The 21060-nt window shown below is 35.2% G+C and overlaps 1 protein-coding gene across 1 annotated transcript in view; it reads left to right on the plus strand.

The window, feature by feature from the left end:
* LOC134801825 (homeobox protein OTX1 B) overlaps nucleotides 1-21060 on the plus strand; it is a 64062-nt gene that overhangs the window by 13574 nt on the left and 29428 nt on the right. Inside the window, exon 2 of the mRNA XM_063774455.1 lies at nucleotides 18952-19264. Within this exon, the coding sequence (XP_063630525.1) occupies nucleotides 19033-19264 (232 nt within the window). The 5' untranslated portion in view covers nucleotides 18952-19032. The remainder of the gene's footprint in view (nucleotides 1-18951; nucleotides 19265-21060) is intronic.

Consider the following 21060-nt stretch of genomic DNA (forward strand, 5'->3'; position numbering starts at 1 on the left):
TGCTAATGCATGATTTTTTCTTTTTGACCGAAATTAATATATGTATTACTTATTTGCGGGTTATTAATTGTTTGCTGATTATGGGAAAAATGGTAAAAAAATTATAACATCGTTTTTCACTACGAAATCAGTGTTAGAAGTTGAATAGGCTAAATCATATTTATGTAAATATGTAATTTTCAGTAATAGATATATGAAAATTTTTACTACCATTAGAAAGGTACACTATTTGTGGTATACCTATGATAAAGTTTTTAAATATAAAATACATAATTACAAACCCCGAAAACACCGTTCAAAATCACATACTTACTGGATTTTGCCAAATTTTCCGACTTTTTGTCTTAAAATGAATGTAATTTTTATAAATTAAAAATTTTGCGTAAATTTAACCCTTAAATGCATGATTTAAAATAAAATAATAAAAAGTAATAAATGTCATTTTGGATACCTGCATATTGAGCCACGGGCCATCAAAATATATCATTATTCATTTTTGTGTTAAATTACTAATCCGCATATTGTGCCGCATTTTAACAGTTAAAATTCCTCCCTAATCCATAAATTCTATGCTACTCGTACAGCGCTTAAAAATTATCCAGCAGTAAACTAATAATACATACCTTCTGTTTAACTCACTTATTTTTAATCACTCGCGCGACATGTTTCGGAGAACCTGGGTCTCCGTTTTCAAGCACTAACAGTGCACGAGTATAGCACACTATTCACACACTATACACTATAGTGCACGATATGAAAATGAAGACCTAACTCTACGAAACATGTCGCGCGAGTGACCAAAAATAAGTGAGTTAAACCATATCATTAGCTTAGCATTAAAAAGTACAGTCGAAAGTTTTAATCTATGACCCATTTTGTACCTTGTCACAGTGACAATAATATGAGGTCTCTAGCGACTTTCATATTGATTGTCACTGTGAGAAGGTACAAAAGGGGTCATAAATTAATACTTTTTACCGTACCTATGGCTCACGACAGTTAAAATCACAGTTTGGATTATTCAGCAGTTTTGATTATATAATATCCTACCACGATTATATCATACCTCAGACCAGTGCAGTGCCAATTAACTGCACATCATTAGTCGTAACGAGTAGATCCAAAGATAGATCCGGAGATTTAGTCGCTTAACGTGGGGGTGATAGTGATCTGTTTGAATTAAAATGTTTATCTTTATCACGAGTCTTATTTGAAGTACGAAACAAATGAATGTTGTTTAATTAATGTAATGTTGTGTAAGTGTAGTGTTTTTATACCGCTGTACAATAAAGTCTTATGGATAATTTAGAACACTTTGCCATCTTAGCTCGTATGTACGACTTTATCTCATTCAAATTGATATTTATATAATTTATATAAGTTTTGAGATACCTACTAAATAATAAGTTGGCTGAAAATGTACTGAAACTATTCATAGCGTTAAATTACAGATAAAAAGCATGAGTACCTATAATTATAAAATTTTGACAAAATCAGATAGTAAACATCCTATTGAACATTACACACTCCAAAAAACCGATTACATTTCGTAACTTGAGTACCAAAACTCATCAATCTGATAAAAATCCACTTCTTGACACTTTCGTATCTTATCAATGGTTGGACGTTTACTTCACTACCTACCTTTATCTTTATTAAAAATAAAAATTAAAAAAGATACATGTCAAAAAACTAGTTCATTCAAATTTAATATCTGTAGCATGGATATAGATATGGATATAGATTTGAATTCGTTTGTTTTGTGTATTATTTTGCTTCTTATTGTACCATTGTTCCTAATTATGTGTTATCGTAATAACTAATTTTTGTTTGATAAAAAAGTCGTGATTCGGTATGAAACACGCGTAATGCGACTGAATTGCCAGATTATTTAGATGTATTATTAGGCTTAAACTTGGTAAATACAATAAACACTTAAATTTTGCAGATAATTTACCAATATCGGTGCATGTTTCATTTTCAATCTTATAACTAGACAATAATAGTTATTTGTTCAACAAGAGATCAAAGTTTGATATTTCTTCGAGTGCTTATTTTGAGTCCCGTGCAAGCGAAAGATTCTATAGTAGATTCACGAGCGTAGCGAGTGAATCTAATTTAGAATCTTGAGCGTAGTAAGGGACTCAAAAGCGCACGAGAGGTAAATAACTTTGATCTCGTGTAGTACACAAAATTTTTCATCTCAGCAGTGAGAACATACCTATTAGGCAACTTGAAAAATGTAATCCTTCTTCATCACTGCACTTATGTTTTCTTAAGATATATAAACAATTAAGTTTAATTACCGCAATCCACCACAAAAACAAAACTTAATAATAAATTTCAGTAAAATAATATGGAAATAACCACCAACTGACACTTCAAACGACAACTCTTTTTTGTAAAAAAAAAATTGTATGATACGGTCCGAATTGCGGATACACGTACTATTTGTCAACTATGGTAGAAATTCTTAAAAGTAAAATAATTAATTTTGCATGATAATCTGTATATTTTTTGAGTTAATTATTTTAACTGTACAATAAAATACCTAAAATATAGTATTTTATTAGTTTTTATCAAATCTACAACTTTATTTTTATTAATTTATTATTAAGAATTCATATTCGTACGTGGTTTGGAACGATGCGGTCTGAAGTTTTTCGGGGGTCTACTATGAACCGTTAATATAGCGTTGAATGTCGTTTTAACTTTTTTTGTCTGTTTCTTTTTGCTAACAGTGTGAAAGCGACAGAGATAAACCCAAGTATTTCGATCTTATATTAGACCCCGCTTGTTGAAATGACATTTGACTATAAAGGTCACTTGAATGTCATTTTGTCTCACTAAGTGAGCAAAATCGCATTTTGCTCACTGTTTTTACGAAGCAAAGTACCCTTGTTCGAGCTGCTGAGGTGAAAATATAATTATAGGTAAGTACAGCATGTATAAGGTGGTGGTACTGGTGCTCGACGCGGTCTCAGTACATGTCATCTTGAAACTTAAGTCATTGTCAATAGAGGTGACAGCAGGGTGTCATCTATTGGACATTAGCATGTCTATTAGCACTAGTACCACCATCTTATAGCCGTACTTGTCAATTGCATTTAAAATTTAAAAGGGCTATCACCGTAAGTACCTACCGCCGACGAACGTTAGTTTTATCTCCAACGAGGGAACAAATCAAATTATTTTTATGAATCTGCTTGTAAAATCAGCCATCCTCATAATTATACTACCTACTTAAGAAATATGGATCTAAATTACGATGGCTTTTAATATGTTTTTAAACAACGTTTCCTAAAGGTCCGCTAAACTGAGCCACAGGAAACTTATTATTTCATGATTTTCATGCATACAGAAAGTAATCGTAAAAGTAATGGTACCAGTGCTACCGCAGCACAATAGACAACCCACAAAATTACGTAAATGTAAGACGATAAATGAGCATTGCACTTTGATAATCAATAGAAAATGAAAATCATGCAATAATCATGTCTTTATTATTCTCATCATGATACATTTCTTCGATTAAATACATACTTAGGACTACTGTACAGTATTAGGTATGTACCTACTTTAATTTAAAAAAAGAAACGTACCTAAGCAAATATGTACATGTAGTACTGAATTGCCCAGTATTTGAGATACTTATAGGTAACTTTTTTCTTATTGAATAAATAACCGTTTTCAACTTAAAATAAGTAGGTACGGTGCCTACATAGTGGAAATAACGGTTACTTATTCAATATAAAAAAAATACTAGAGTAATAACGATAAATTGGTTTGTTTACACAAAGTATACCTACCTACCTATTTACTTTTTCTATTAGTCCACTAACTATAAATAGGTAAGTACATAACAAGTGATAAGTCGAAAGTAATTTCTAAAGTAGCTACGAAATATATTTACGTCTATTATATACTATGACTTGGTAGTTTTTATGACACACAATAAAGAAAGACTATAAAGAAACCTCCTCCTACTGTGCGCAATTTGCAAAACAAAACAAAGCAGTGTCAAGCCAACTTGAAAAATAAAACCGCCCATAGACAATAACTTTTTTATTTCACAAGAGGCAGATGTTCGAGCGCATACTGCCAATGATGTTTATGTGTTTGTTGGGAAATAATAATAATTAGTGGTACGCCCTTTCACGGCCCTCGCGGATTAGCCGCCCTTTAAAAAAAGTCACCATTCTGCTGAGGGTAGATGGCGGTGGTTTGGTCGTTTTATATGAAACTAGGATGTTATTTATGGTTTTCTGTGGTGTCGTCACGAATCAATAAAATTTAAGCAGGTATAGGTACTGCAGGTAAGTAGTACCAACTCAAAAGTTAGTACGAATAAAATAGGAGTTAAAGCAAATTAATAATCTTAAAAAAAAGTCCAGCAGTCGTGTATTTCTGAAAAAATCATAATTTACATATTTTTCTCATCAAAATTATTTAATTTTAAAATCGTCTTATTATTTTGGTCTGTTAATTTTGGCGATTTATATTGTTACTACTACATCAAATAAACATTCATTTACAGCACTGACATAAAACTCATAAAAGTCATAAAATGGTTATTCTGGTACGGCATAGGTATTTTTTATTTGAAATTATAATTGCGATCAAGCGTCATAAAAACATTCATTTATTTTTTCTCGTAGGTTGACATTAAATTTAGGTTGTTAAAGCGGACCACATCGCGTACAATTAAATATACCGCCCACACACGACGCTATAAATTACCGATGAATAGGTAGGTTCTTTATTGTACACAATCGCGCGTTACTATTTGTTGCTATCACGTTCCACTTGCATTCATGCATGCGAAACTCACCCGATAAAATACCTATTGTATTCACGGCCTTTTAAAAAGTCACGTCGAGGCAACATTAAAATCAAATTTGAAATTCCCTGTGATATTTTCGGTGACATTTTATTAGCAAGCTGTAATTTATTTCAAATAGGCCCATATAATATTTTATTGAACATCACTGACATCTTATACTTAAGTATTTCACTACGAGTTAGTCGTAAAATAAGAAAATGTTCGACGTCGTTTTAATATACGTCAAATGTATCTAAAGATCCAAAGCTCTTGCATTATTTAAACTTATCGAGTCTAGATTTCCAGAATCACTCGAAAACCCTATAAAACACCCATCTATACCCATCTTGCTCCCACTTAGGAAGCAGCTAACTTAAAAGCAGCTATCTCTTTTTGTTTGCTAGGCGGGTGATTTTAAAGCCACGCCTTGCAACACCCTCCGTAAGTTCTTCTATCCTGTTCTTTCTCGTGTAAAGCGTATGTTGCGTCGCGCTGACGGTTGGTATCGATTTTCGTTTTTTCATGTTGTTTACTTGGTTGAATGCCGCCAGTGTTCGCTTTTCGAATATTTCTTGGTATCGCGTGTTGACTTTACGCGGGAGAGTTGTAATTGCAACTGGATTTATGTGTTGCCAGCCTTTTTTGTTGGGGTACTTTATAGTGCAATTACTATAAATAAAAAAATCGGAGCGCATGTTGAAATGAGGATTAAAGTGCGATCGCCCGTAGATATAAATTTGTGATAACAAGTTGAAATAAAATGTGTTTTGAAGTCTACGTTAGACCATACGCTTAGTATTTACCATTTAATATTAGAAAGTATTAGGTACGCTATTTTTAGGGTTCCGTATTCAAAGGGTAAAAACGGGACCCTATTACTAAGACTCCGCTGTCCGTCCGTCCGTCTGTCACCAGTCTGTATCTCATGAACCGTGATAGCTAGGCAGTTGAAATTTTCACAGATGATGTATTTTGTTGTTGCCGCTATAACAACAAATACTAAAAAGTACGGAACCCTCGGTGGGCGAGTCCGACTCGCACTTGTCCGGTTTTTTTACAGTACATATGGTGCTACTTTACCGTCCTAGTACGGTAGGTAATTGGCACAATACGTGCATATGTCGAAAATTTAAATGTACTGTAAAACGTTGTACAATACACGTGCGAAAAGGTAATTCGCAACTCGTGTTGATTTAAAACACTCCCTTCGGTCGTGTTTCAATTTATCGCCACTCGTTGCGAATTTTTAACTTTTCGCACTTGTATCCGAATGTACTGTTATTTTATAAGTAAGTACGTATTAACTACACAACAATAAGGCCCCGTTCGCACGGCAGCTTTTTCAACGCGCGTTAAAAAAGCGTTTGAATGACACAAATGGATAACAGCGGTGGCGCTTTTTATCAAACGTTGTTGGATTTTCGACTTTAAGCCTTGGTCATTAAATCGAATTTAGAGTGCAGACAGATTTAAGCGCTTTTTTAACGCGCGTTGAAAAGGCTCCCGTGCGAATGGGGGCTAAAGCGGTCCACAATGTTAAAACTAAAACACCAATTCACTTGGTTGTTTAAAAAAGAAATAATGTAGGTATGAACCTACATTATAATTCAAAAACAACATTAAAAAAATACCTTAACTAGTTTATGCCCTAATATTGCCTAATATAATGTATTAAATACATATATAATAAGCGCGCTTGCAACCCTTCTGGTGTTGCGGGTGTCCATGGGCGGCGGTAATCGCTTACCATCAGGTGATCCGTCTGCTCGTTTGCCTCCTATTTCATAAAAAAAAAAAAAAAAAGTAACAAATATAATTTGGCCAGGGACTGTCTCATTTTAAACATAGGTACATGTCTTTGTCTTACGTTAGTAGGTACTACCTAGCTACTAGCACCCAAAAGAAAGGAATGAGTATTTTTTTTTGTTCTTATTTACTGACAAATTTGGTTTGCCAGACTAAAGTTGGTGTCTACCTAGTGACTACCGTATACCTACTAATAACTTAGTACCTAACATCGCCCGATTTACTTTACATATAGGTATAAACAAAGCAACTGCAGATCCCGTAATCATGATTCATATAATTATGTACCAAGTAAACTTTCCTAGGTAGGTACCTATTGGAAAATCTTATTTCGGAGTCGGACCTGATAAAGCATGTTGTTATCTAGTAATAAAATGTGGTGCTCTCAAACTTAACGTTACGCAACACAGCACGTCCGCTTTTCGTGGCAGCTTCCGATATGCTGCAACGAAATGTTGGAACAATTTACCGCCACCAATCAAAAACTGCAAATCCGTTATCTCTTTTAAGTGCAACCTAAAACAGTATTTACTCGCAACCCAACAAAGTTTATAACCAGTTATAACTAAGCGGACATATTCAAAAAAACCAAAAAAAAAAAAAACAAAAACATATTTGTGAACTATGACTACTATGAGAAATAAATGTGGTCTCTCTCTCTCTCTCTCCTTCTTTCTTACCCGTGTTCTGTTTTGTTCTGTTTCTGTATTAGTTTTAAGTTTTCGTTTTAATTTTGGGTGCCCTGAAAACCAGCGCCGTGTCTTACAGACACTGCTTATGCTGAGCGGCATCCTATTTGGTGTACGTTTTTTTTTGTACTTATTTAATTTGCTGTACCTAATGTATGTTTTTATGCCAAATAAATATTTTCTATTTCTATTTCTATTTCTAAAAATTTAAAGTGTAAGTACCTACTTAAGTAAATATAAGGTGTTTTGAAAAAAATAAAATATTTGGAAATAGACATTTAAATCATAACCATATCTGTCCAATGCCAATCATCGACAAATTTCATGCCCACATGTACCAATTACAAAAGTAGCAATATCCGACCCTCGCAAACCATAAACAATAACTTATTCCATTTATCTCCGCGCACCATAGACGAAAACTCGAAAACTCTCAATTAGAGCACGAATGGCCAAGGCGCGTGCCCATTGTGCCAGTACCAACATGGGGGAGCTAATAAATTGAATATGCGAAGTGAATTAGAAGCCTTATGTTGGCTACATTGGATGGCGATTAGTTTTGTATTATAAGCGGGAAAAATGAACGGTCTAATGGTTACGGCTGAATGAGGACACCTTGGCCCTGATGTCACGACAAAAATCGATTATCAAAGTCTATAAACTTTTTGGGAATAAACTAAGTATTGCGATAGAAATATCTAGGCTTAAAAAAGTAAGTCCGAGTAGGTAGTGAATTAGTGATAGTGGCCTACTTACAAAGAGAAATGTTTCATTTTATATTTACAATGAGAAGGTATCTCTCGCACAGCTTTGGTGAAAATGTAGGGGACGGTAAACAGGATAACCTATAGGTAAATTCAAAAAGATGTTCGTACCTATACCTATACATATAATCATTTACATATTTACAAACAAGATATATACAGTGGTATTACTAAACGAAATTAAAAACTAGCTTAGATCTAAAATAGCCTTGAGGCATTGTACCAAGGATGCTGGCGGCATTTCCTGCTGTATCGCAATGCTGATACGTTGTGCGAGGTAGCCGCCAACTCTATAGGTACAGTCAGCAGCAATAGTTGCTAAGCGGGCGAGGTGTTCAAAATGATCTTTACGCGACTTTATTAAGTATTAAGAGAATAAGAGCGCGTCGAAGTAATTTTGAACACCTCGCCCGCTTAGCAACTTCTGCTGCTGACTGTACATATTTCACTTTTAAACCAGAAGGCATAGAAACCACTTAGCTGGATTATCTGCCTATTGTTGAAAGGCTGCTATTTAACTGATCACCAGATTTAGTAAAATTTAATACCAAAAAAATCTATTTTACCACCCTAAAATAATAAATGATCACCAAAATTATAACACCATTTTAATGTAAAATGATTACCAATTTTATTACATTTTACTATCCTATTAAAGGAAATGACACCAAACTAATCATTATTAACCCAAAAATAGTAAATGATTACCAAATTTAAAACCCCATTTTAATGTGAAATGATAACCAAATTTTTACATCTTGCTATCCTATTAAAGAAAATGACACCAAAATAATCATTGTAAACCCAAAAATAGTAAATGGCCACCAAAATTAGAACTCCATTTGAATGTAAAATTATAACCAAATTTTTAAATCTTGCTATTCTATTAAAGCAAATGACTCCAAAATAATCATTGTAAACCCAAAAATAGTAAATGACCACCAAAATTGTAACCACATTTTAATTAAAAATGCGGAAATATTTAATATATCGTTATCCTATTAAATTAATTAATCCACTTCGTTACCATTTTCTAGTAGCATTTTATTACATTATATCACATTATAGCACTGGTCGCACTAACAGTCGCAGTTCAAACCTAACCTAACCCACTTTTCTAGTAGCATTTCTTTTCTGTAAGGGTCGCAGTTAAAACCTAACCGAACCCACTTTTCTAGTAGCATTTCTTTTCTGTAAGGGTCGCAGTTCAAACCTAACCTAACCCACTTTTCTAGTAGCATTTCTTTTCTGTAAGGGTCGCAGTTCAAACCTAACCTAACCCACTTTTCTAGTAGCATTTCTTTTCTGTAAGGGTCGCAGTTCAAACCTAACCTAACCCACTTTTCTAGTAGCATTTCGTTTCTGTAAGGGTCGCAGTTCAAACCTAACCTAACCCATTTTTCTAGTAGCATTTCGTTTCTGTAAAGGTCGCAGTTCAAACCTAACCCACTTTTCTAGTAGCATTACTTTTCTGTAAGGGTCGCAGTTAGGGTTTGCACGACGGATCCGAAATGTATGGGAAGATCCGCGGATCCGGATCCAGATCCGGATAATTTCATGCATTTCGGATCCGGATTGCAAACCTTAGTCGCAGTTTAAACCTAACCTAACCCACTTTTCTAGTAGCATTTCGTTTCTGTAAGGGTCGCAGTTCAAACCTAACCTAACCCATTTTTCTGATAGCACTTTTCTAGTAGCATTTCATTTCTGTAAGGATCGCAGTTCAAACCTAACATAACCAACTTTTATAGTAGCACTTCGTTTCTGTAAGGTCGCAGTTCAAAGCTAACCTAACCCACTTTTCTAGTATTAGCATTTAGTTTCTATAAGGGTCTTAGTTCCTACCTATCCTAACCCACTTTTCTAGTAGCGTTTCGTTTCTGTAAGGGTCGTAGTTCAAACCTAACCTAACCCACTATTTTAGCAGCATTTCGTTTCTGTAAGGGTCGCAGTTATAACATAACCTAACCCACTTATCTGATAGCAGTTCGGTTCTGTGAGGATCGCAGTTCTAACCTAACCTAACCCAACCCACTTTTATAGTAGCATTTCGTTTCTGTAAAGGTCGCAGTTAAAACCTAACCTACTTTTCTAGTACCATTTCGTTTCTGTAAGTGTCGCAGTGCTAACCTAACCTAACCCACTTAACTGACTGATAGCAGTTTAACCTACTTTTCTAGTAGCATAACGAAATGCTATTAGAAAAGTAGGTTAGGTTAGGTAGGTATGCGGTGCGGGGTAAGGGGGGTTGAGCGGGAGGGGCTAGTAATTTTGGCATCATTTTACTTTATTTGGTAATATGAATACATTTTTTGGTAATCATAGTGGTTTATTTAGGTGAAAATATCGCATTAATATGGTCTTCAAGATTTGGCGATCATTAATGATTTTTGGTGATCATTCAATATATTTGGTATTTGAATACAATTTGAAGTGCAGTCTTAATTAAATCGGTGGTACTTTTGTATTTTTAGGCCTTATTTTTTTGGTGTTCAGTAATTTTTTTTGATAAACATTATTTTTTTATTTAGGGTACCAAAGTATTTTTTGGTGGTCATTATATTTGTAGCCTTGTTGAAATACATCGCATAAACACATTTCTACGAGCTACGTAATATCATTTAAAATTGCAATAAGTACTTTACCTACCTTTATCAGACCTGTTTTCTGGATAATCTCTGGTAATTCCAATTTGACTACAGCAATTATCTTTCCAAATCATATTATTATTCTTATTCAACATAACTACAACAGTATAACGCTCCTATTATGCGCTTGGTCAGGAAAGTACCTATGGCCATAAAGTAAGTATGGATTAAATACTTTATGCTATGGCGTTAAAATAGCGTATAATTTATTACAAAACCTAATGACTCCGTAACCACTGGTTGTTAGCGGCCATTACATTACAGACCTCCTGGGACTACAAACCCTCGAGACACGCTAAAAGGGAGGGAAGATCTCAGTTTGTCATGCTTGATCTTTGAACAGATTCACGTAATAAAATACAATTAGATTATATTTGAAGAAGTGTCAATACAATTTTATACTTAACACCTACGAATAGAATAGATAAAATGTTCAACCACATGAACCGTCGAGCGTAGTGAAGGTCAAGAAAAAAACAATTGAAACTAATTTAATGACAGTTTTAATTGAATGTATAATAGTTAAGCTTAGAATAAATTTAAAAGTGGAAAAAAACCTAACTAACCTGGTAGCTTAATAGCATCGTTCGCAGACGTTTCTGCTTGTTCAAAATTAAAATTTGTATAATAGTTGCCATTATTAAGTAAGTATTTATGTTATTTTTTACCTTGGTCTTAATTTACGAAAATTGTGCTGATATAACAATGAATTCAATGATCTTTGATATATTTCAAAAGTGGATGCTTCACAGATATAAATTGGTTCTAACAAAAAATAGAAAAGCAATATCTGAAATGTTTTCCTTCCCCGCTATTTCTCGCACACTTCCCGCCAAACCCCCATCAATTCTGCCAACATAATCATTTGTACCATTGCCCCTAATGAGGCATCGGGTTGCCTCCCAGGGGAGTCAACTGATTTACTTTTAGTATTTTGTCTGGTTGAATATTTGATTCCCTCCTACAACTAATTGTTTATTCTCCGAATGAATCTTTTGGGAATTATTTCCATTACGCCACCCCATTTAGTTTTGTTTGATTGTAAAATACCTCAATTTGACCGGTGTAATTATGGACCACAGATAACAAGAAAGATAAAAAATATGTACTTGTCTTTTAATGTAATTACAGTCATTACAGATTAATAACGTGTACGTAATTTTTAAATGTCATATTGATTAACATGTCATTAATATGTCAGCTTTATTTGATTAGCTGTACATTTGTATCGGGGCATATTTCTTACGACGGCAAAAACTAGCGACACAATAAATTTGTCAGCTTGAAATTTGAACAGAGATGTTCCAATTTCAAAATTTGAATGGGATTCCGAGGTGTTTAGTGAACTGTCAGGGACAACAATGGTCATGATATGAACGCACCCCAAATTCGTGTCCAATAACATTTTATTTCTTACAAAAAAAGTGTTTAGTTGCTGTTTAATTTGGATTCTTGATACTTGATAGAATGTAGATTCATATTTGTTTTGAGAAGAAGATTTTATTTTGTGAAGAAACATTTTATCTTTTCATCTTGTTTTTGACAGGAGCGTGTCCCATCTTTTAATTTTCTTGTTGTTAGATGCAGAAGGATAAATTGTAGCGCAAAGAAAGGACTACCTACGTAAAACTAATGTGAGATACTATACTTATATACCCAGACTGTGACGAGATGATAAGCGAGTGTTAAGTAATGGCTTCTACAGAAGTCACCGATAATCGCACACGATACGATTTGCGATACATTGCGGCAATGGATCGATCAATTGAATTGGTTGTTCCTACCTACTTTGCCGACAATTATCTAATAAACCCGGCCAAGTGCGAGTCGGACTCGCGCACGAAGGGTTCCATACCATTACGCAAAAAATGGCAAAAAATCACGTTTGTTGTATGGGAGCCCCACTTAAATATTTTATTCTGTTTTTAGTATTTGCTGTTATAGCGGCAACAGAAATACATCATCTGTGATAATTTCAACTGTCTATCACGGTTCATCCGTTACAGCCTGGTGACAGACAGACGGACAGATGGACAGACGGATAGCGGAGTCTTAGTAATAGGGTCCCGTTTTTACCCTTTGGGTACGGAACCCTAAAAACGCATGCCATTTGTGCAAAGTCTGTAGAAGAATTTAGTGACACAATTAATTGTGACAAGGGCGAGCGAATGATTAGGTACTTTCTTGATTGTCTTTGACAGGGCAGGGTCTTTGGTCATGGTACATTTTATGCACCTGTTTTAGTTGAACATGGCACATTTTATGCACCTACTCGTATTTTGTTTGCCCGCGTCATAGTATTAAATACTTAATATCTGAGCACATCTCATCACAGCAGTTTCTTTTTTAATATTGAATATCTGAGATACTTACTAATCTTTATTACCTACCGCTGAACTGAATTAATTGATCGTTTACTCTCTTTTAATATGGTCATTAATATCATTATTTTATTTATTTTCCTGAATCTTAACGACCACCGTGATGGATGAGTTCCATTGTTCATATTAAATAAAAAAAGTGACGCAAAAGCTACCTCTAAACCTCATTCGATTCAAATTTTCCCTCAAACCACATTTCCCAAACCCATTCATTGCGTCGCACAAAAAGTTCCGAAAGGGTCCCTTGTGACAAATAGTTATTGGGAAATAAAAAAAAACTTTACAAATAGTTAATAGTGTCCTCCGAAGCGAGAAATTCTTGACAATGGCGTCCCAGTGGGCAATTATCACGCCCGAAATTAACGTTTTTGTCATAACAACGACGGTTTTACGCAGTTTTGGGTAGTATGGGCCATATATAATATATACTCAATACTCAATATCTTTATTGAAAATTAGGAATAGTCCATGCAGTAGTGGATACACAGATGTTTCCATTACTGAACATATTCCTACTTAGTACTTTTTTTGGAAAATTACACTGATAAAAAAAGAAAAGTTTAAATTAACATCACCTACATCTACCTATGTACGCTTTTGTGACCTTTTGTAAAGATTTCCAATTTTCCATGTTTACGTCATAGCTAGTTACATAAAGTAAGTCTTTGTAACTCAAATATTAGCAGTTTATAAATTACAATTGTAACTAACAAGCGACTGCCTGTCGCTAAGTTCCAGGCAATTTCACAATGTAATTTAGCATCACTAGTCGTTAGCATAGCGAGTCTGATGTAAATGTTGGTTAGTAATTAGTTTGTCACAAAGTTGACACAGACACAGCATAAAGCTAAAGGCGAAATAAATTGGAATAAATCACAATTTTTTTAAAGTGTACCTAAAGAAGCAATAAAGTAGGTATTGTGGAGAAAACCCCCCTTTAGGAAATAAAAAAAGTGTATAATTATTAATTTAATTTTAAGATGGTTACCAAAAAACAAAATGGATCTTGCTACCAATATGAAACATAAAATTTGTTTGACATTGCTTTTCTATAGGCTTAAAGAAGCATTTTTCGTAGCATGTGGAATACAAGTTTATCAAAATTAAAAAAAAAAAGAAAATAAATACAAATAAAATCGTCGCGATTAATATTATTTAACATTAGGAAGTTAGACAATCACATTACCATCAATAACCCCAGTTCAGTTCGGTTAGTGCAAATGCAGCCACATTATTGCAGCAGTTTCGATTTCTATGTCTCGAAATGCACCCCCAAAAAAGACCTTGCGCGGAGCTACCAACTGCGCAAACAAGACATCAGCGAAGGGCGCGAAATGTTTGTTTTTAAACAATATGGCGAATGTTTGCCCGCGATATTTATGACGCGTTGCGTTTTTGACAAATAGATTTTCGCCATTGACACCTTTTGTGTGGGGGAGAATTGATAGTGTTTTTTTTTCTTTAATAATTGAACGTTCGTTTGTTTTGTTACTAAAGTAAAAATAAAACTATAAATAAAGTAAAAATAAAACTATAAATAAAGTAAAAAATATAAGGCGGTGTTAATCGTAGAGTAGTTTTAAACGTTATATCACCGACTTTGAAGATTTCTAAGTACCTATAGTTAGATTTAAAATGTTTTCATCACACTCGCTCAGTAAATGTGGAATGTGTGGTTATAGAAAAAGCGTTCTCCCTAGGGAGTTATGAAGTTTCTAGTGCCATAATTAACAGTTTTTGTCTTTATACTTAATTTTTGTATCGCAAGTGTGATGAAAAACATTGTGTGTAACTCGGGGCGTAATAATATTGCAAACTCGAGTCTATAAATCGCTCCGGCAAGCCGTCGCGATTTAACTTACTCTCGTTTGCAATATTCAACTTACGCCCCATGTTGCACAATGTACTATTACATTCGTTCTAAAAGCCCAAGAAACATTTGCAGTTTGCGTATTTAACGTACATTCATTTTAGAAACGTCTTCTTCACTTGAGTAAGTACAGTTTCTTTCAACTACTACTCATCTGAAGTCATATCAAACGAGCCATCACATAAATACCATATGCCATAAAATGTTATAGAATAAGCAGTTTTAACGATTCGAGCTTAGGCCAAGCGATTTGATTGCTCTTCGATTATATTAGGAACATCGTAAAATATATACAATATATATACAGCGGTACTACTAAAATATATTGGATACCTACCTAAGTACCTATACAAGATAAAGGTCACTGGCTATGTCTAGGCTATAAATATATTAGTGCAGGCAGATGTTACTGCAAATATGAATTGAACTAAGTAGTTTAGACAAAGGTCATTCTATGGAACTTGCTAACTATGTAAACAAACCGCCATATTGAAATTGTCTCTGAATGATGAATTTACTAGTGACTTTTGTTTACATAGTTAGCAAGTTCCATAGAATGACACCTTAGGTAATGAGATTTTTATGGTCCATGTTATTTCTGTAGGTACCTATTAAAAATAAGCGTCGTGCTCCCTCATGCCAACACTGAAAGCAGTGAAACCCGATTCCATTAAAGTAGGTCAAAAAAAAATTTGTTTGGCCCTATCAATAATTTGATAGTCGTAATCAAGCATCTAACAAGGACTTAGACACATCAATTAAGGTAATTCTGATTGCTCTTACTATTGCTATGTAACTAAGCCAATTAAAAACTTGTTCAATATTTACATGAAAAATAATTATGCTAACTTATTGATCCTAGCAAGATCAACTATTTGATCTTGATATTTATTGAATCAACCTATGTTACATAATTATGCCAACAAGTTAATAATAGATGCAAGGTATACAAATTAAACAATACCTACTAGCGGTATTCAAGAGGCAAGTCGTTAAAGTTCTTGACCATCATACTACACAACAACAATAGTAAGCAATATAGCATGTTACGATCATTTATGTAATTTTATAATTTAGTATGTTTTTAAGATATTTTTTTTAAGTATATAATTTTAGTATAGTTTTTGAACATTGTTATTTATTGTTCTTGCTGTGCAGCATACTTATACTACTATATAGAAATACTAATGTAAGCACTTTGTACGTATGTACTAGCCGATTCTAATGTATCAATTGAAACTAAAGTACAGTCGCCATCAGATATATCGGAGCGGCCAAGGTGTTCACAATATCTGAACACGCGCTCTAACGCCCTGACAATAGAGGCGTGTTCCGATATTTGTGAGCACCTTGGCCGCTCCGATATATCTGATGGCGACTGTACCTATAGTCTGACAAAAAAGAGTAGAATTTAAAAAGTGGCAATACTGTAGTGTCATCCATTTCAAATCATATTGATATAGAAGAAAACGGGACGACACTACTGTGTTGCCACTTTTTAATTTCTACTCTTTTTTGTCAGACTGTAAATGTCTCAGTTCTGGTCACTGTCACCTCCAATCTTAATTCCAAGCAACAAAGATGAGAAATGGGCTGCCAACTTTTAGATTAGGCTGTCATTATGTGCATAAGGGCCACTTGCACCATTCAGTAACCCGGCGTTAACCGGTTAAACCTGGAGTTACCATGATTACCAGTACAATTTGACACTGGGTTAACGGTTTAACCGTTTAACCCAGGGCTAGTGGGATAGTGCAAGTGGGCCTAAGCCACCCATTTACTAAAAATCCACGGACTCCTATCCCAGACCAACAAGAAAAAATGCGTGTTTACAAAAACACCAACATACCTGTACTTAACTTTCCTTAGAAGTGACTCAACCTAAAAAAAGAAAGTCCAGTGACGTGAAAACACTTCAAACCCACCGCCATTCGGGTTTAGCGTTAACAAATGAACACCTTGGGATCTGCCAAATTTCACCAGAGCAGAAATCCTTCACAAATGCCCAAGCCATTCTACATCTTGAACTCATAAGCTTAAGGAACATATTTGTGTGCTTGTGGAAGCTTTTGTCCGGGATTAGTTTAGGATAATCTTTTGTTGATAATTCAAGGTGCCTGGGTGACAATGTGGTTTCTGGGAATATGTTGGCGACAGTGACGCGGTTAGTGCAAAAAGGAAGCAGAGCCTACCGCAATCTCCGAAGTTCGAAAATTGCGGGCATCTTTCTCTGTTACTCCGAACACGGCGTAATTAAAGTGACTGAGAAAGATGCCCGCAATTTTCGTACTTCGGTGTTCGCGGTAGGACATCTTCTGCTTTTTGCACTAACCGCGTCACTGCCGCCAACTTTTACTATGACACCAACCCCGAAATCGCAAAAAATAATTTGAATATTTCATACATTTCTGGCGTTGAAATTTCCTATGGGAGAGTAAATTTTTTTTTCGGGGTAGGTGTTGGTGACATAGTAAAAGTGGCTCAGTGTGACCTAACAGGTTTGAGTACTTATTAAATGTTTTTCGTTCATTTACATACTGTATTTATTGCAACGTTTACCATCTATAGATGGTCAAACAAATATTGTCAGTAGAAAAAGGCGCGAAATTCAAATCTTCTATGATACGATATCCCTTCGCGCCTACATTTTTCAAATTTGCCGCCTTTTTCTACTGACAAGATCTGCTTGACCAACTATAATAATAATTGTCATAATGTAATGACTCCTAAAAAGTCCTAATCATAACTAAGTATCATAATTTATTTTATTTTAAGTGGACTCTCAGTCCTTCCAAATTGTTACAACTATGCTACGAAATGCATTATCAACAGCATACACAGAGGGGACCATTAGAAACATCATGAATAGACCTCGATTAGTACAAGTATCATGCCCACCTTTCATCGCTTACATCTCGTATGTCAGCACACTTTTTTCTGACAATACAACCCCTCGTACTACCCAAGACCAGGTAACTACAAAAAAGACGTGACAGAATGTCGGCAAACATGTACCTACTCCCAAAAAAACCTTTACAGAATTGCAATTTTTGAATTTGGAACGCCGAAATCGTGACGAATGAGGCGTTTTTCAATCTTTAACGGCCCACGTGTTTGACTTTTAGACCTTTGTGTTGCAATGCAGAAAAATTCACGGGCAATTGTGGAGTTATGGAAAAAATGCAATTGAAATTGATGTGTTCAATCGAACGTGTAATTTCAATGTCGTGTGTATGAGCCGTGAAAAATTGGTCTTTATTGGAATATAATTACGTTGCCTTGTTAGAAATAAATATTTGCTTTTGATATTGCTATAAGGTTATTTTTAGATGAATAGATACCTAATTGTACCTAATTACCAATTAACTAGTCTACGAACGAACTCAGAGTTAGACCAAGATAAGTCTGCGTCGATTTTGATAGCACACGCAGTGCAAGTGTTATTTTAATTCTATGAAATTAGGACGTATAAATAACACTTGCACTGCGTATGCTGTCAAAATCGTTGCAGACTTTTCTTGGTCTAACTCTAACTAAGTTCGTCAGAGTCTAGTTTATTGGCAAACCAATATTCAGTCGATGGCGCAAAATTTTTTTTTTTTAGTTTCTTAGACTATAGAATGAAAAGTATGAAAACACGTATTCCCAAATATATACATACCTACATTTGTTTCGATTATTACCCAATCTTTCGTGCCTACTGCCTAGTTTTGCCATGGCAACTATGACAGTCGTATATAAAAAAAAAAAAACAGAATACTCAACGCATAGTATACCGGACCAAACTTGGCGAAATCGGTGTCTAAATTATTATTTATAATTTCTTTATACACCATCAGTTCTTGGAGCTGAAACGTGTAGGTATGTCACAGCACCTGCGTTTCTCAAGTTCTAAAATATGTGTCTAATCTATACTACCTACCTACTTTGTTCATTCAACACAAAAAATAATACAATTTACCTTTTTACAGATCGACAGAATGGCAGACAGCCAATAAACGCCCAAAAATGCCACAAACGCGCGCGCGGCAACGGTGACTACAAAACGACAGATGGCGCTGCTCACCAACTCGACGCAGCCTAGCGCCTCGGCGTCGCAAGCGCACCCCGCCACGCCGCTGCACCACTACTTCCACTACTTGAAGCAGCCGTCGCCGCTGGCGCAGAATCCCTACGCTCATCACACGAGCGCGCACCATATGGGGATGGGACCAGGGCCGTTGGGCGGGCTCGGCCCGTTTGGGCTGACGCATCATGGGCTTGAGGCTGTTGGGTTTCCGCAAGGTGAGTGCTTCAATTGTTTAAAATGGCCGCCATCTCTGGTTGACGTGTGTACAGTCAACGGTAAAAATATGGGTGTAGACAACTTACTCAAAAATATGTCCCATAGTTCTTAATTCACTGACACAATTGACATAAGAGTTATGGGACATATTTTTGAAATGATTTGTACACCCATATTTTTACCGTTGACTGTACAACTTTACTGCATTTCTTTGGACGATAGCAACATATTCTCAGTTTTAACTATATTCGTTCGCCAGTTCGATTGGCTGATATGTAGAATGTGGGATATAAAATTGGTTTAGAATGTGAACTTATAGGCAAGACCTTAATTATTACGATAATACGCTGCACACAGTGGCACTGTGATCATATAGGAATACGTTCCTATATAAGCACAGTGTCACTGTGTGCAGCGTAGGTACAATAACACCGTCAGGAAAACATCAAGCCTTACTCCTTCTAGCCTTCTACATAATTAGATTGATCGCGTTATCTTTGGTAACAACTGTAACAAGTAAACGGGACTTATGTTATATATCTCACGTCTCAGCATTCTACACACTAAGTACATATGTACTAACCTGTACCGATACATACGAACCTAATTTACTTACTCTCAAAAACCACATCCTCTTGAAACAAGCAATTTGTTAAAAGCGTTCCTATGTTACAGCGAACCACGTCAGTTTACAATCCTTTAACGTTTTACAATCATTTATAAGGTGTTGCCTTCCGCTGTTACCAGCTCGAATTTAAGGAGGCTTGTAAATCAAACGTGATTAGTAGAAATGCTAGGATTTATGAGTGGTACAATAAGATTAGCATTCGTTTATTAGTTAGTTGCGTGCTTCAAGATTCGAGTGATTACTTTAGGGCAGAGGTCTTTAAATTGTTTTTTATATTTTGATTCATATTGATAGTGACCAGAATTCGTGTAATGGTGGTCCCACACTGGCTTAGCAGCCACGTTACAACATTGTGTGACAGGGACAACTTAATAAAACACTATCATCAATACTGCCATGTTGTCCCTGTCACACGATCACGATGTTATAGAACGTTTTATAACAGCCAGTGTGGAACCACCATAAAAAGGAAGCTGATGATGGTGAACCATGTATTTACCTATAACATAATTATATTAGTATTTTAGTGTAAGCATGTGTAAGCATAAGAAAAAGGAGCAATGAGTTTCTTAATTAAGTAGTTTCTGGTGGCACAAATGATTTCGTCATACCTAATTTTGTTATCAATATCATTAATACTCGAATTTACAAATTGCACATTCAAGTCAAAAAGAATGAACTCTGGTCGCATATGCATAGACATTAATAGGATTAAGATCTTCCGCATAACGAATAAACTCTCGTTTTATCTACTTTAGATATTGATACAGTCTGATATCGTCTGCGAAATATAATCCCTAATACATTCTGTTAATATGATAAATTTTGATCCATTAAGAATTTCTAACCTAACCTAAATCGTTAGCCATCTTAGACTCCCAAATCTCACGGAACTAAAAACTCGTAGGGGTACCATTAGCATTCCCTATGGCAACACCGACATGACAAGCGAAAACAACCGGGAGAGCATTGCATAATTTACGTTTCAAGAAGACATCCTTCGGAATAATCAAAACAGCCCCGCGTAAGCCGCTTATCCCCCCTCCTGAGTGTTGCCAGTTTCCCCTCCCCCCGAAATGTGGGGAAACGGAGGAAGTTGCTTGGCCTTAATTAGCAGCGTTGTGTTTGTTATTTTTGATATTGTTACGTTAGTTGCGTGGGTATTTA

This window comes from Cydia splendana, chromosome 23, assembly GCF_910591565.1.
Source record: "Cydia splendana chromosome 23, ilCydSple1.2, whole genome shotgun sequence".
NCBI lineage: Eukaryota > Metazoa > Arthropoda > Insecta > Lepidoptera > Tortricidae > Cydia > Cydia splendana.